This window comes from Silurus aristotelis (assembly GCF_946808225.1).
Source record: "Silurus aristotelis genome assembly, chromosome: 5".
Taxonomy (NCBI): domain Eukaryota; kingdom Metazoa; phylum Chordata; class Actinopteri; order Siluriformes; family Siluridae; genus Silurus; species Silurus aristotelis.
Genome location: NC_139578.1, coordinates 10,435,473 through 10,451,739, shown reverse-complemented (window position 1 = coordinate 10,451,739; position 16,267 = coordinate 10,435,473). Strand labels below are relative to the sequence as shown.

The window sequence follows — 16,267 nt, the reverse complement described above, 5'->3', positions numbered from 1 at the left end:
AAATGAGAAATTGATATACAGTTACTGATATTTTGGACACAATATGGCTGAAAAATTTGTGTCTTTTTGGTCTGTGGCTTTTCTTTCTTTTCATATTTTAAGTCATAGGTAGTATTCATGAAAGTTTTGTATATATATATATATATATATATATATATATATATATATATATATATATATATATATATATATATATATATATATATTGGATTTTTACATGGCAAATGCAGACAAGAGGGTGATACAAAGAGTAAAATATCTTGGTGTGTTTATACTAAATATAAGCAATATAATCACTCTTAGTTTTTTAGGTGACTAAGAAAAAAAAACTATTTAAAAATAAAGATCTGTAAATCTGAAATATGGAAATGTGGAAATAAAGGTTTAGTTCAGCACAATAATGCCTTCTTGCATATATTAGTGTTTTTCCTGCGCTGACACAATTATTTTAACAAATTTAAAATGTGTACATACATATATACATACATACATACATACATACGTACATACGTACACACATACATACATACATACATACATACATACATACATACCTACTTACATACATACATACATACACACACACATACATACATACATACATACATACATACATACATACATACATACATACATACATACATACCTACTTACATTCATACACACATACACACATACATACATACATACATACATACATACACACACACATACATACATACACACACACATACATACATACATACATACCTACTTACATTCATACACACATACATACATTCATACATACATACATACATACATACATACATACATACATACATACATACATACACACACACACACACACACACATACATACATACACACACACACACACACACATACATACATACATACATACATACATACATACATACATATTTTTCAAAAACATAAAAAAAAACTCTATTAATACCAATACAAACCATCAGCTCTTAAGCATTAAAACTATACCTATAGGTTTTAATTACATTGCTGGATTGTGTACATTATTAAATCATTTTCATTATCAAAAAAACCTTGCAAAAACATTGCTGTCTAGTAAATGCAAACATGCCATCTAATAGTTGCCAAATATACACATGGTTTCCAGCATAGCATAACATAGCATCTATATAAAACAACAAATTACTAGAGACCCACAAGGACCAGTAGAGGTTCCATTAACTCAAATTAAAACCAATAAAATAATAATTTAGCAGGGATGTGCTAAAAAAATGGAGGAAACATCTTATACAGGTATGATAAAAAAAAAAACATGCAATAGAGAATCTGGACATGTCAGATTTGATTGGGAACATGCTATATCTAATGGATACCATTAAGGACCAATAGAACACCATCTTGAAAATCACATATCTACTGCAAATCTCATATCTACACCACCGGTAGAGCCCATTAGGGCATCATATCATTAATCATTTCAAGTATGTCTTTTTTTCTTTCGGAAACCATTTATTATGACTTTTAATGGTTAACAGATGATGGTTTGTAATAGTTGTTTTAGTGGAAACCATTAGAATTTCTGTGATCTTACGTTATTTTCAGCAGGAATCATCATTGCTTCACAGTTGATCAGAATCAGAATCAGGTTTATTGGCCAAGTGTGTTGACACACACAAGGAATTTGGTTCCAGCTGTTAGTGACTCTCAAAAGTACAGACATAAATAAAACCTATACATGACAAAACAGACAAGACAAAACAAAAACAGACTATACAAGACAATACAGACAATGTGAGACAGTATAGACAGTGTGGGTATTAAATAGGGCTTCTTTAGTGTAAGTTATTAGGGTAGGGTAACTAAACACACAGACAATAAACAAAAAGAAAGAAAGTACTAGAGAGAGTCGTGCCGAGGCTGCCATCTGCGGCGCCATCTTGACTTGACTATGTAGTTTAGTGTAGAGTACATTGTGTTTTTCTTGTTTTGAATCCAGTGATGAGTTGATAGCAGGCAAAACTGGTGAGTTAAGAGTTTTACAAAGGGAAAAAGCTCAACAATATAGTCATGTGCATCCATCCAGTATTCCAGACGTCTAAAGTCCAGCCAATCATCGCCTAGAAGGGGCGGGATATGAGCTCCAAGTTCACCTGGTTCCCCAAAGGAGTTCAAACTGAAACGACGTTGAAAATGTTGCAAGCAAAAATCACAAAGGTGACAGTAAGTGACGTGAGATTCCCCACGTCTCTGGAGCAGCATGGGTCAGACGCTATGGTGCGTATATAACCACAACCGTGTGTCACGTTTGCAGGTTTTACACGACATAACTACTTAACCAATTCTGCTAAAAATTGAGAGATGCATTAATATACACGTGTTTTTTTTTTTTTTTTAATGCTGTTTGGGTTAATGATCGAGTTGAGATCGGTTTCCCACTGTTTCCAATACACTGATAATCTTTTGGACTGGTTATGCTTTGTGTCATGTGACCCTCTTCAGCACACCGACCCGGACTACTCTACAGCTTATGTAGTCCTCGATACAGATACTAGTCTGAAAGGATTTGGTTTGACCTTCACGGTGGGAAGAGGCACTGAAATCGGTGAGCTTTAGCAATATTATACCTGCTTTTATTGTATTTAATGAAGCTTGGGATATTGTGGAAAACAGCTTTCTGCTTCCTGTTTCTGTAGCTTTCATTTTAAGCTGTTAAAAGGCGCCCCCACGTGGTAATGATTATATTGCTTCACACAAAAAAGCATCTAAAAATTTTTTTATTATACTGTAGGCAACTCATATCAAATAAAAATATATATATGTATGTACATACACCGACTAGGCACAACATTATGACATAAAGACCGGTGACTGAATTACACTGAATCATGGGATATATTAGGCAGCGAGTGAACATTTTGTCCTCAAAGTTAATGTGTTCGAAGCAGGAAAAATGGGCAAGCATAAGTATTTGAGCGAGTTTGACCATGGACAAATAGACGAAACTGCAGCTCTTGTCAGGTGTTTTCCACTCTGCAGTGCTCAGTATCTATCAAAAGTGATCCAAGGAAGGAACAGTGGTGAACCGGAGACATGGTCATGGGCGGCCGAGACTCACTGATGCACGTGGGGAGCGAAGACTGTCCCGCGTGGTCTGATCCTACAGACGAGCTCCTGTAGCTCAAAAACGCTTATTTTTTTGCAACCAACACAATATAAGACAGGTGGTCATAATGTTATGCCTGATCAGTGTATGTGTGTGATCCCTGCTGGAAAAAAAACACTATTAAAAAAACATCATAGAACGTCCTGTGGTTTTACTATAAATACAAATGACAAAATATCAGCTTTTAACCATTAAAACTTTTATCAAATGATTTCTGTTTGGTAGTGTTTGTGCACATGTGGAAATGTATTTTGTATCTGGATGTTTAATGTTTTTTTTAGTCTAAGATGGTGATCTTTTGGTCCTTATCCACTAAACATAACAAGCCATTAATAAAAGGAAAAATTAATTACCAGTGGAAACCAATAAGGACTATTACAGTTTTCATTCATATTAGTACAATGCCTATTGTAACCAGTAAAACCATTTTTCATGAACCTGTTTATGATTATGGTGGGAGCACACCCCAAATGAGATGCCAGTTCATTGCAGGCCACCATACACACCTTTCATGTTTGGGAGGTTGAAAGTAATTAGAGAACATGGGGAGAATGTGCATGAAAATGACTCAGAGAAGTCAAGATCTAAATGTAAATGTCACAAAAATTAAACATAGGTCATGTTTGTTACTCTCAGAATTAACATAATATATTATTATGTATATTCTCATGTCTCTGTGTAGTTGTGTGTGCAGTAGAGACCTTGTCAACTGTGGTGATTGGAAAAACACTGAAGGAGATTGTGAGTGACTTTAGAGGATTCTACAGACTCCTGGCAAATGATGGACAGATGAGATGGGTAAGTAGCCGAGCATGTGAGTTCATTTGCAAAGTCCGACCCACCGATACTGACTTTACTTTGTGCCAGATTGGTCCAGAGAAGGGAGTCATTCAGCTGGCAACGGCCGCCATCCTCAATGCAGTCTGGGATATGTGGGCACGTGCAGAGGGAAAGGTAAAACATTTCAGTTCATGCATCATTTTCTTTTTTTTTTTAAATACATTTTTAACTACTGCAGTTTTATGCCAGAACGATACCATGAAGTTTCTTGTAATCCTTCTTCAAGATCATTGAGACAATTACATTTATCTTAATATAAGTTTAAATATCTGTGACCTCTAGATTTTTTTTTTTCTAGATTTTGTTACATACACATAATTATTATTATAATTTTTTTTTTTTTAATACAGCCCCTTTGGAAGCTCCTCGTGGACATGGTAAGATCATATGACACTGTAACTTCGGTATCTAGTATATACATCAAAAAAGTGTGTCTCAGCTTTGTTTGTTTGACTGTATTAGATACTGTGACAAGGTCAAGAGGGATTTGATTGGGAGTATGTGTGTGTGTTCACAGGACCCACGACAGCTCATCCGCTGTATAGATTTCACTTACATCACTGATGCGCTCACCGAGCAGGAAGCATTAGGTGAGGTCATTATTATTAAATGATATTTACCCAGAACATTTTTGGCTTATAAAGCTTTCTCTCTCTCTATCTATCTGGAAATAGATATCCTGGAAAAAGCCAACAAGGGAAAGCAGCAGAGAGGTAGGAATCTCTTGTACTGAGGTTTGGATAGCACAGATATTTACTGGATGCTGGTTATCACATACACGCGTAATTTGATAGAAACAAACATGGCGTCAGCTTGTGTTTCAATCCTTTACCACCCACCTGGAGCTCCCATTTATAATTGAAATTTAGGCTTTAGGTTCACATTTGCAATGTAAAACATAATATTTTAAAAGTTTTATGACTAAGATGAAAAGACCAATGTAACTTCATTTATTTATAAGCTGAGATGAAAATATAGCTAACCTATGATTTATTTTTTGGTTGTCGAACTAGTTGATGCAACGTGGTTCAGCTATTTCAATATGTTTGTCATGTTTGGAGATTGGAAACCTGCAGCATTTTTGGGCATTTGTTTCTTCAGTCATTTTAATGCTCCAGGGTTGTACAGAATCATCCTTGTTTAAATGAAGAGATCCCTTGCATGAGACAACCAACGCGATAAACATATTTTTGTTACACAATTATTATAGGCACATTTTCCAATTATTGTTTTGCATGGATTATCTTATATCGCCTAGTATGAAGTGTATATAGTGGCTTAAACTGTGTGTGCACTCAATCGGGATTAAGCAGTCACAAAGCAAGGTCTTGCCATGCAGACCATACCATGCAACCATATCAGCAAGTTACATTAATAATGACATGATGACACCTTTGAACCTTGTAGAGGACCAGATGCTGAAGGAAGGCTATCCAGCCTACACCACATCTTGTGCCTGGCTAGGATATTCAGACGAACAGCTCACCCAGGTGTGTGTGTTTTGATCATGGACTAATGAGAGATGCTGCAGGATAAAAAATGCAAGGATGCATATGTAGGCAGGTTAATTATACCTGTGTATGTGTGTGTAGCTGTGTTCTACTGCACTAGGCGAAGGATGGACCAGGTTTAAAGTGAAAGTAGGGGCCGACTTGCAGGATGACATTCGCAGATGCAAGCTCATTCGAAACATGATCGGCCCAGAAAATCTGCTGGTAATTTCCAACATTCTAAACTAGATATTATTATTATTGTATTTTAATATATGTCATTCATATTGCATACTTTGTGTACTGTAATTCATATCGTATAATCTTCAGGTTTTCCACAAAAAAAATGTATTAGCCATTTAGAAGTGGCCAGATCTTCGTTCGGACTGCACCAGCATCTGCTCAAATATCCACTTTGGTGTTATAATATAGTAATAATGCAGGGATTTGCATGTGCTTTCAGTGCTATAGAAGTAAAAAAAAAAAAAAAAAAGTGGGGATTTTCTTGTGAATTAGAAACATCAGATTCCTATGCTAAATTTGCAGAAGCATTAGACTTGGCTAAAGGTTCCCTGGTGGTCTAGTGGTTAGGATGCGGCGCTCTCACTGCTGCGGCCCGGGTTTGATCCCCAGTCAGGGAACCAACCCCAGCCATTTTCAGTGCCGGTCCCAAGCCCGGATAAATTGGGGAGGGTTGCATTTGGAAGAGCATCCAGCGTAAAAACATGTGCCAAATCAACCGTGCGGAGGATCCGCTGTGGCGACCCCTAACAGGAGAAGTCGAAAGAAAGTTTATTAGACTTGCAACATGATGGGAAAGGTAAAAAAAAAAATTTCTTCTTAGGAAAAGAAAACCATGAATAGAGCACATCTTTTAAACTCAATTCTTTAAAACAGGGATGTTTTGTTTGTCAGTGTAACAGAGTTGAAAAATTTTTTGCATTATGTAATACTTTATATAAAACTAATGTCCAAGACGAGATACTGACGCCTTTTCCTTAGTGTTGTTTTTAAATCTAGACGTATTTGTCGTGATTAAATCTCCAATGCAAATAGCTTCAGTGTATAGCAGAAACAAAGGAACTGGCCTTGCTTTTTTACTGGATTCAGAAGAGTGTACGTGTGATATAATTTAGCATTCACAAGCATTTACTCATTTAAAGGAAGTCGATTATAAGGTTTATTCAGCTTGACAAAAAAAAAAAAAACTTCTCCTGCACCTACAAGACCTATATCTCAAAAAAAGATCCTGAAATTTGAAACAGTTCAGTGACTTGTGTCCTTACAATTGTTAGATGATTGACGCCAACCAACGATGGGATGTCAGTGAGGCCATTTCTTGGGTAAGCAGGCTAGCAGAGTTCCGTCCACTGTGGATTGAAGAACCCACCTCTCCGGATGACATCCTTGGGCATGCTGCCATCTCAAAGGTAATCAATAAGTGTCAGCATGTGTGGGAATAGCAATGAGAAAGTGTCAGTTATCGATTCGAACCCTATTCTTTATATAGCCTCAGATCTACAGAGAGTTATCAATGATATATCTGTGTTTCAGGCTCTTGCACCTTTGGGTATTGGAGTTGCCACTGGAGAACAGGTTGGTGTGTTTGATTAAATGCTTGTACTTCGTGTGAGAGGTTGAATGAGTGATTAACTGTGTGTATTATTTTTGTGATAGTGCCATAACAGGGTGATGTTTAAGCAGTTCCTGCAAGCGTCTGCGCTGCAGTTTGTTCAGATCGACAGCTGTAGGGTGGGCAGCGTCAACGAAAACCTCGCCATCATGTTAATGGCTGCCAAGTTTAAAGGTGAGCTCTCTTTTCAATGTTTTGGATTGTTTGCTTGTTTGAGCTTTTAATAAATCCATGGGGTTTTGTGTGAATTTTTTTTCCAGTTCCGGTGTGTCCTCATGCTGGCGGAGTGGGTCTTTGTGAGCTTGTCCAGCATCTCATTCTGTTTGACTATATTTCAGTGTCCGCCAGCTTGGACAACAGGTGAGCAGATGAGTAGATAAATGATGTAAACGTATAGACCTTTATGTGGGTGTAAGATACGCAGAGTGCATACCACACACTTAAAAATTGTGTAATTCTTTTTAATTGGAGGTTAGTGTACATTTGATTCATTGGCTAGACTGGAAGCTACTTTAACATACCTTAACTATAGTTGTTAGAATGTAGTGATTAAATGTATATCAGTAGAAACTGGACATTGTAGAAATCCATTTAGATTTGTGGCCAGGTCGATCATTAGTTTGTCAAATTACAGCCAAATTAAGTCATATTTAAGGAGATGAAAGGTCATATATTGAATTTGCATTTGGTTGCCCTTCAATAAAAATCAAGTAGTGGTCAAATCTTGAAAAACGCAGAATACTCTACAGAACTTTAGGCCTGGAAGACCATACAACTGAAATAGATGCTTCAAAATGACCCGAAATTGTTTGTCCTAATATTTATGGACCAGAATGTAAGATTGAACATTTACTGTGCACTCTAGTAGTAAACCCAGAGTATTTGGGAAATATCGGTTTAAACTAAAACATACACCACCATTAATAAACCTATTGTACTGTAGTGTGGTGTTCAGTTTTTCATTCGCTCCCTGTTCTGTACCAAAGGATGTGCGAATATGTGGACCATCTTCACGAGCATTTCCAAAGTCCTACCGTAATAAGAAACGCACACTACATTCCTCCTAAGGTGAGTCAAGTTTACACACTATAAAACAGAAGGCTTGTGACAGTTCATCCACTTCATGTTTGCAAAAGCATCTTTAAATTGTTCTGCACAACAGATGGGCATTTATTTGTGATTAGCATAACGCACGTGTGATTCAGATTTAAATGTTCACTGATTTTACTCAGGAGGTTTTTAACATTCTAATCGAGTTTTTTATGGCTGCTTTGGGTCCTATTAGGATCCTGGATTCTCCTGTGAGTTTTTGGAGGCATCAGTGCAGAAATATCAGTTTCCTCGTGGAGAGGTGTGGAGATGCATTCTGGGGGCAGATACACCAATATTCTGAGGAACTACCTGCTGATTAAACAAAAAAATCTTTTCTTGAAATCAACAATGAAAGGTTGGGATGGGATTTATATTTCTGTTGATTATGTGACCATTGCAAAAACATGTGCAATTAAATCATGCAAAGGATTTCAATAAAAAAATGGAATCCTGTTTACTCTGCCTGTTTCAGACTTTCATACTGAAGCATATTAAATTCAGTTATATTAAAACGAAATGGTACACCGAGTTTTAGGGGTGTTGGAGTGTTTATTTGAAATTTTACATTAAAACCATTTCACCAAATATTTTACATGAACACATATATACACATCTTCAAAACAATAGGACGAGTCAAACAGAAAATTAGACGTACAAAGGAATGTGTTTTTACATGGACCCAGAGGCTATATTGTTCAAACTGCCATCTGCATCTTGATTGTGGGGTATGGATCATAGTCACATATCTCAAAATCCTCAGCTCTGAAATCATCGACACGCTCCACGTTGCGAAGAATCTTCAGTTTGGGAAAAGGACGTGGTTCCCTTTGAAGCTATTGAGGTGGAAGGGAAAAAAAACCCAATAAAAACTAATTTACGTGCTGGTTGTGCGCGCACACACACACACATATGTAATTATATTCACATACTAAATATAATATCCACCTCACCTGCACTTTAAGAGGCTCAATGTGGTTCAGGTAGATGTGGGCATCACCAAGAGTGTGTACAAAATCACCAGGCTGAATAGGATCAGGGAAAGATAATAAAAACAATGCATAATACACACTAAAGGAACAGCAATGAGACAGTATTTATTAGGCTACAACAGTGGAATCAATGAAGATGGTGCAGTTAAACCTGCACAAATGAGCAACTGAACCAACTGAAAGGATTCAGACTTAACATGAGAGTAACACAATAGCCTGAAATAAAACTTCAAAAATATTTGACTTTTTTTTTTTGTATAGTTTATAACCAACAATAATTCTTTTAGTAAGATTAATGGCTTCCTTGACAGTTTGTATAATGGTTATTGTTATACGTTAACAGAACTCATCAATATTCAGTAAAAATGCTGTTTTTAAAAGTAAAACTAAAATGCTAAATCATTGGGCTTTTATTAAATACTCAAATATAATCTTTAAGGACATCTTTTACTGTATAATTAGTGTGTGTTTATACCTTGAGTCCTGTGATATGGGCGATCATGTACGTAAGTAGGGCATAGCTGGCAATGTTAAAGGGGACACCCAGTCCGATGTCTCCTGAACGTTGGTATAACTGACATGACAGCTCACCATCCGAGACGTAAAACTGGCACAAAGCATGACAGGGTGGAAGAGCCATCAAGGGCAAATCTGAAAAGAGGAACGGAAATCACTTTTTTTTTTTTTTAAACGTTGAAATGAAATGTTGACTGGCCTTCGAAATATGAACTCCAGCATTCTTTAAATCTCTGTGTAGAAAACACGTATGTGAAAAGAATAAATGCTGCATTTGATACAGGATGTGTTCTTGAAAATATATGACTTTGCTCTTATGGAAAGTTGAATCAAAGCAAGTTTCCCTGCATCAAAGAATTCAAAGCACTCCATGTGCAGACAAGTCTTATATCACCGAGCTACTGTGAAAATGGTTGTCTGCATATACATATATTTTTTTTAAGGCAATATTTTTTATATTTTTTCTTAAGGCAAAAAAAGGTACCTAGGTTGCTTGGGTTGAACGATGCATTTAATGAAAACAGGCTGAACCACTTCTTCCATACAAAATTTTCTATTGGATTTTAGAATCTCCACCGAGATCCCATAAAGCAAACGCACAGGTTGAATTTTGTTAATGACTTCATAGGAACTCATACACCACACATGAGATACTATATAGACTCAAAATCTGTACCTTTAGGATTCCAAGCACACATGATGATTCTCCTGTCCTCAGGATTGGATTTGATGGTGTCGATGACTTTCTGCAACTGGTCAACACCTTGCCCAGAGTAATCTGGTAACATGAGTCAGACTTAGTATTGACTACAACATAAGTAGAAGTTAAAGTACTTCCTGTTTTACACTCCGATTAATCACTTTTTATTCAGTTCTAGGACTTTAATCAAACAAGATTTTATGCCTATATGTTGGCATCACCAAACAAATCAGTAAATAATCTTCCCAACAAATGTTAATACATTTAATATGTATTTATTCGCTGAAATCACTATAAAACTGCACAGATATGTTGGGCCATTTCTATCCCAAATAATGCATGATCCAAATATTGTATGTATTTACAGATAAAATACAATATGATCATGTTTTTTTTTCCACTTGTAAACTAATTATTTCTCTGGCCATACTTGTGCTTTAAGTCAGTTTAAGTGATTGATACTGTAGATGTTTTTTACACCCACCAGGCATAACATTATAACATTATGACAAGTGAAAGTGCCCTCAAAGTTGCGAACAACCAAACGTGTTTTCTGGAAAGGGATTTTAAAGGAATTATTGTGGTTCATAAAGGTAAGTGGTTATTTCTTGCCTTTTTTGTCATATTAGCATTAATATCAGAAATATGACAAAGTTATGAGTAATAATATGCATTTTTGTTGTGCGTTCTCTAGATTAATCATTTACATTGGATTTATTTCCACAAAGATGTGAATAATGTGAATTTTCCACAAAGATGTGATAAAAGCAGGAAAAATGGGCAATCGTAAGGATTTGAGTTTGACAAGGGTTACATTTTGATGTCTAGACGACTGGGTCAGAGCATCCCCAAAACTGCAGCTCTTGGGGGATGTTACTGGTCTGTAGTGGTCTGTATCTATAAAAAGTGGTCCAAGGAAGGAACAGTAATGAACCAACAGGGTCATGGACGTCAAAAGGGTCAAAGCTCACTGAAGCAGGTGGTTTAGCGAAGGCTGGTCCATGTGGTCTGATCCAAAAGACGAGCTCCTGTAGCTCAAATCGCTGAGGAAGTTAATGCTGTTAATACTCGATGAGTCAGGACTGTTTTTGCAGCAAAAGGGGGACCAACACAGTATTAAGCAGGTGGTCATAATGTTATGCCTGTTCAGTGAATGCTGTAATAGTTTTATTATAGACGGTTTACCCACCCGTATGCATGTCTTTGTACTCTGCTCCAAAGTGTCTCCACTGAAAGCCATACACAGGGCCCAAGTCTCCTTCCTCACGCTCGGTGAATCCATTCTTATCCAGAAACTCCCTTGAGCCGTTTGCATCCCAAATCTTCACACCTTTCTCTGAAAGCTCTTTCGCATTTGTCGACCCCTACAAGAAAGATCTGTGTCAGATTGCTGCCATCTATTGGTAACTCATGCATATATATATATATATATATATATATATATATATATATATATATATATATATATATATATATATATATATATATATATATATAACCAGTTGGAGGAGAGCATGCAATTCAAGCACCATTTCAGCCGTTCATGCGGATTGAACCTATAGAAAAACCAAACAATAGCAGCTGAGTGTTTGCTTTGTTAATATTAGTCTGAAGCTCATACCTTCTTGCAGAAAATATTACAGACAATGAACTATTAGTTGCCAACTGTCATCTAATGCAAAGGTAGGACCGAGTCAACCCCATTTTTCGAATTCTCTAAGCCAAAGTGTGTTTAATGGTTACATTGGTATAGTTGATTAGAAGCCATGTACAAAAGTTCCACCCTTAAAACCTATGATGGATCATGAAGACTTCCTATGCAAAGACCTTTTGCAATCATTGCCAAGTGGACAAAAAAATTATAAAATAATACAAATATGCAACTAGAAGAATGTGAACAGGTATTAGCTGTAGGTCAATAACATGACTGACAAGAAGCCAAACCAAATGCAAACAAACATTCTGGAAGTAGATTTAAGTTAAATACTACTAATAAAAACTTGTACTCAAACTATCTATGAATATTGTTTTAAATAATTGTATATAATTTTTCACATAATCAATGCAGTAGACAAAAAGTCTAGAAACCCTTATGAAAAGTGTAGGTTTAAAAAAAGAAGAAAAAAAAAGACAAACATAAATGTCAGACTTGTTACATCTTTAATGCAATATTCCAACAAACAGAACTAGAGAGAAAAATAAATATGTAATAATTAGGGACATTTTAAATACAAAAAAAAAAAAAAACCCTGATTGCATAAGTCTGAAGACACCTACTAACTAATGCTTAAGTCATTGTGAATAAGTCTTTATTAACTTCACACATCTAGACAGTGGAATTTATCTCATGCTCCTTTGCAAACTTCAAACTGCAATGGGATCTCATGTGTATGTCTCTTTTCCGTTTATTTTTTAGGGTGGTGGGGTTTGAGGTGTGGGCCCTTGCTGGGCCTTTTCCACGATTATCCTTTTGTCATTTGCCATTGTCTTTATTTATTTTGTGTGCTTTGGTTCCTTGCCATGTTGAAATGTAAAATCCCTCTTTATTTGCAGGTTTGTGCCAAAATATCTTGGTATTTGGAACTATGAATTTTCCCATCTATATTGGCAAGTGCCCTTGGCCAGCTAAGGAAAAGCAGCCTCAAAGCATGATGCTAGGCCCCATCATTCTTCACTGTCGGTATAGTGTTTCTTGGATGATGTTCCTTTAATGATCAAACATTCCTTTTAGGATGATCAACCATTGTTTTATTAGACCATTACACATTTTGAATTAATCGATTGGCCTTGCTCATACCGGCTTCTCTTAGTCATCTCATTAACTTCAGAGGTTCCTGTGGTGCCACATTTTCTCCATTTATTGATGATCATTTTGACAGTATTCCATGGTACATTTAGTGCCTTTGATATTAATTTATATCTTATATATTATACCTTTTAACAATTTATTCTCGCAGTTTATTCGACAGCTCTTTGTGGCCCATGGCTCTTAGCAGAATTGCCCGAACATTCAAGCAATCACTACAGCAGTAGACTTATCTGGTTTCAATCAGAATCACTTTAATTGATAGCAGGTGTATGCTAATTATCTACAGGCCTGATTTTCTATTTTTCAAATAAGTCTGGGGACAGTTAGGACCCCCATTATGAACGGGTGTGCAGACTTATGCAACCAGAGTGTTGTAATTTTTTTTGTATTTGAAATATTTTAAATTATTAGATATTACTTTTGTTTTTCAGCTGGATTTTTCTTCATTGGTAGATCAAAATAAAGAAGTAGTAAGTCTGACATGTGGTTATTAACCAACATATGTCTATATATATAAAATAAAGAAGAAATATTGACTATTGCACCAGAGTTTGAAAAGTACACAACATTTCTATTGGACTTTCCTTTAATTTACTTCACTTGCAATGCATGAATATGTAGATATTTTTTGCATTCTTTATATAATTCATAAAAGGATTGGAAAAAAAACAAAAACAAATCTAATTATTTGTAAATGGAACAAATTATAATCTAGAGATAAAAAAAAAAAATAATAATAATCCAACTGAACACATTACAAAAATGCATTATTACTCATAACTTTGTCATATTTCTAATATTAATGCTAATATGACAAAAAAAAAAAAAAACGCAAGAAATAACCACTTACCTTTATGAACCACAATAACTCCTCCAAAATCCCTTTCCAGAAAACACGTTTGGTTGTTAGCAAAGGAAACTGATCTAAATTATTGAAAAATTGATAAAACAAACAAACAAAAGTTTTATGGTTTAAACATCTAAGAAAGCTCAAACATAATGAAAAGTATGCATTTGGAGGTCATAATATTGGCTCACATTGTCAGGAATAATAGTATGAATGTTAACAGTAATGTTTAGCATGTGCAATAACATGCATAACACTATTATACAAATTATATAATTTAATCATTAATTGAATTGAACTTGATATTAAATGACATGCAGTACAAGTCAAAGGTTTGGACATGCCTCCTCCTCTTAGTGGCCTTTCCCCACTATTCAAACTATGAAAGAACACCTATAAAATTACATAATAAACAAAAATGTGTTAAACAACCCAGAATATGTTTTATACTTTAGATTATAGCTACATTTTTCTTTGACAACAGCTTAGCATACTCAGCATTCTCTCATCAGATTCACAAATTATATTTACATAGATTTGCATCATTTGCATAATGCAGTCACTCGGTCTATATTCAGATGAGATGGTTTGGGATGGACAAGAGAGTGAATGAAAAGCAGCCAACAAGGACTCAACAACCTCTGGGAACGCCTCAAGATTGTAGTAAAACCATTCCAGGTGGCGACCTCATGTGGCTGGTTGAGAAAATGCAAGAGTTATTCATCTTTTGACTACAAAATTCTATACGTGTTCTTTCATAGTTTGGATGTCTTCACTGTTATTGTATAGTGTATATATAAAAAAAAAAAAAAAAAAAAAAAAAAGGGAGATAAGAAAAACCAATAAAGGAGAAGATTTGTCCAAATTTTTGACTGGCATTGTGTAATTCAAATGGAAGTCCCCATAATTGGGAATCAGTAGGAGTTTTATTTATAGATACAAAGAAAAAACATCAGAAATTTGCATATATAAAAAATGAAAGTATATATAAAATAGAAGTACAAATAAAGTTTAAAAAAAGGTATTCTATCCCTATGGCCCAGTGGTTGAGTCCCAGTCTAAATATAGTAGGTGATGTGCAGATTGTGGGTCGTTAGAGGAGAAATGCTGCTTCCTGCTGCATAATGTAATAAAGCATAATGTAATAAAGTGTAAGAGATATAAAGTGAACATGCCCCACCTCTCAGGCTGTATCTGGCCTGTAACCCGAACACAGACACCACTCCGGTTCCGGTACGATCTCCCTTTTTCACTCCATTCTGCAGAATGTATTGAATCTGGTTCAGATAGCCACGTTCATCACAGAACAGAGAGAATGGAGATGGATCTGCTGGAACCTTCTCCCCTGCTGAGGTGCACTTTCCACTTGAAAGTATGTCACTCGTGGCCGGCATTTTTGTTCCTGAGCAGCGATCAAGTGAACTGCTTGAATTTAATACTCGCGGGTTTTTGTTTTTTTGTTCGGAGGTGACGCAATGGATAACATCATCCAATGAGATTACTGCTTTCGTTGTACGTGTCAGCGGTTCGCGGGAAGCCTTCTGATTGGCCTGCTGGGAATCACGTGATGAGTCAACTTCCAAATTATAATAGGAATAGTAAAAATAAGCTAACTAAGAGTAATAAATAATAATGCTAAATTTAAAAAATACAAAAAGAACACTATATATATATATATATATATATATATATATATATATATATATATATGTATTTTTTTTATTTATAATTTTTAATTTCAATTTTCCACTTCTCTAATGCCCAATGCCTAAATTAAAAAAAATACAAAAAGGAACACTATATATATATATATATATATATATGGCATTGGGCATTAGAGAAGTGTAAAATTGTCTTTTGATCTGATGAGTTGAAATTGAAGATTAGATCTTTAAACAGACTTTTTCTTTGCAGTGACATGCCATACCATCTAGTTTACACTTACTGGGACCATCATTTGTTTTCCAACAGGAGAACGACCCTAAACACACCTATAGGTTATGTAACAGACATTTTTTTTTTCAAGAAAAGTAGTGATGGAGTGCCACATAAGATGGCCCGGCCTCCACTTTTACCCGATCTAAATCCAGATGAGATGTTATGGGATGAATTGGACTGCAGAGTGAAGGCAAAGCAGCCAACAAGTACTCAGCACTTTGGGAACTTCGCAAAATGGTTGGAAAACCATTGTAGGTGGCGA

General features: G+C 35.6%; 2 protein-coding genes across 2 annotated transcripts; one reads left to right on the top strand and one right to left on the bottom strand.

The window, feature by feature from the left end:
• Nucleotides 1-2,094: 2,094 nt before the first annotated feature.
• Nucleotides 2,095-8,649, top strand: enosf1 (enolase superfamily member 1). Its single transcript, XM_083542037.1, has 15 exons — nucleotides 2,095-2,262; nucleotides 2,488-2,590; nucleotides 3,834-3,949; nucleotides 4,019-4,105; nucleotides 4,342-4,368; nucleotides 4,509-4,581; nucleotides 4,666-4,704; nucleotides 5,399-5,481; nucleotides 5,584-5,706; nucleotides 6,777-6,911; nucleotides 7,036-7,077; nucleotides 7,159-7,288; nucleotides 7,375-7,474; nucleotides 8,101-8,182; nucleotides 8,400-8,649. Exons 1-15 carry the CDS (start codon nucleotides 2,122-2,124, stop codon nucleotides 8,505-8,507), a joined length of 1,389 nt encoding a protein of 462 aa, XP_083398163.1. The 5' UTR covers nucleotides 2,095-2,121; the 3' UTR covers nucleotides 8,508-8,649.
• An 86-nt stretch (nucleotides 8,650-8,735) lies between these two features.
• tyms (thymidylate synthetase) lies at nucleotides 8,736-15,523 on the bottom strand. The gene is made up of 7 exons (XM_083542043.1): nucleotides 15,248-15,523; nucleotides 14,071-14,144; nucleotides 11,601-11,775; nucleotides 10,388-10,489; nucleotides 9,671-9,846; nucleotides 9,157-9,228; nucleotides 8,736-9,039 (listed from the first exon to the last, which is right to left on the bottom strand). The coding sequence occupies exons 1-7, from the start codon at nucleotides 15,459-15,461 to the stop codon at nucleotides 8,902-8,904; spliced, it is 951 nt and encodes a 316-aa protein (XP_083398169.1). The 5' UTR covers nucleotides 15,462-15,523; the 3' UTR covers nucleotides 8,736-8,901.
• Nucleotides 15,524-16,267: the final 744 nt, after the last annotated feature.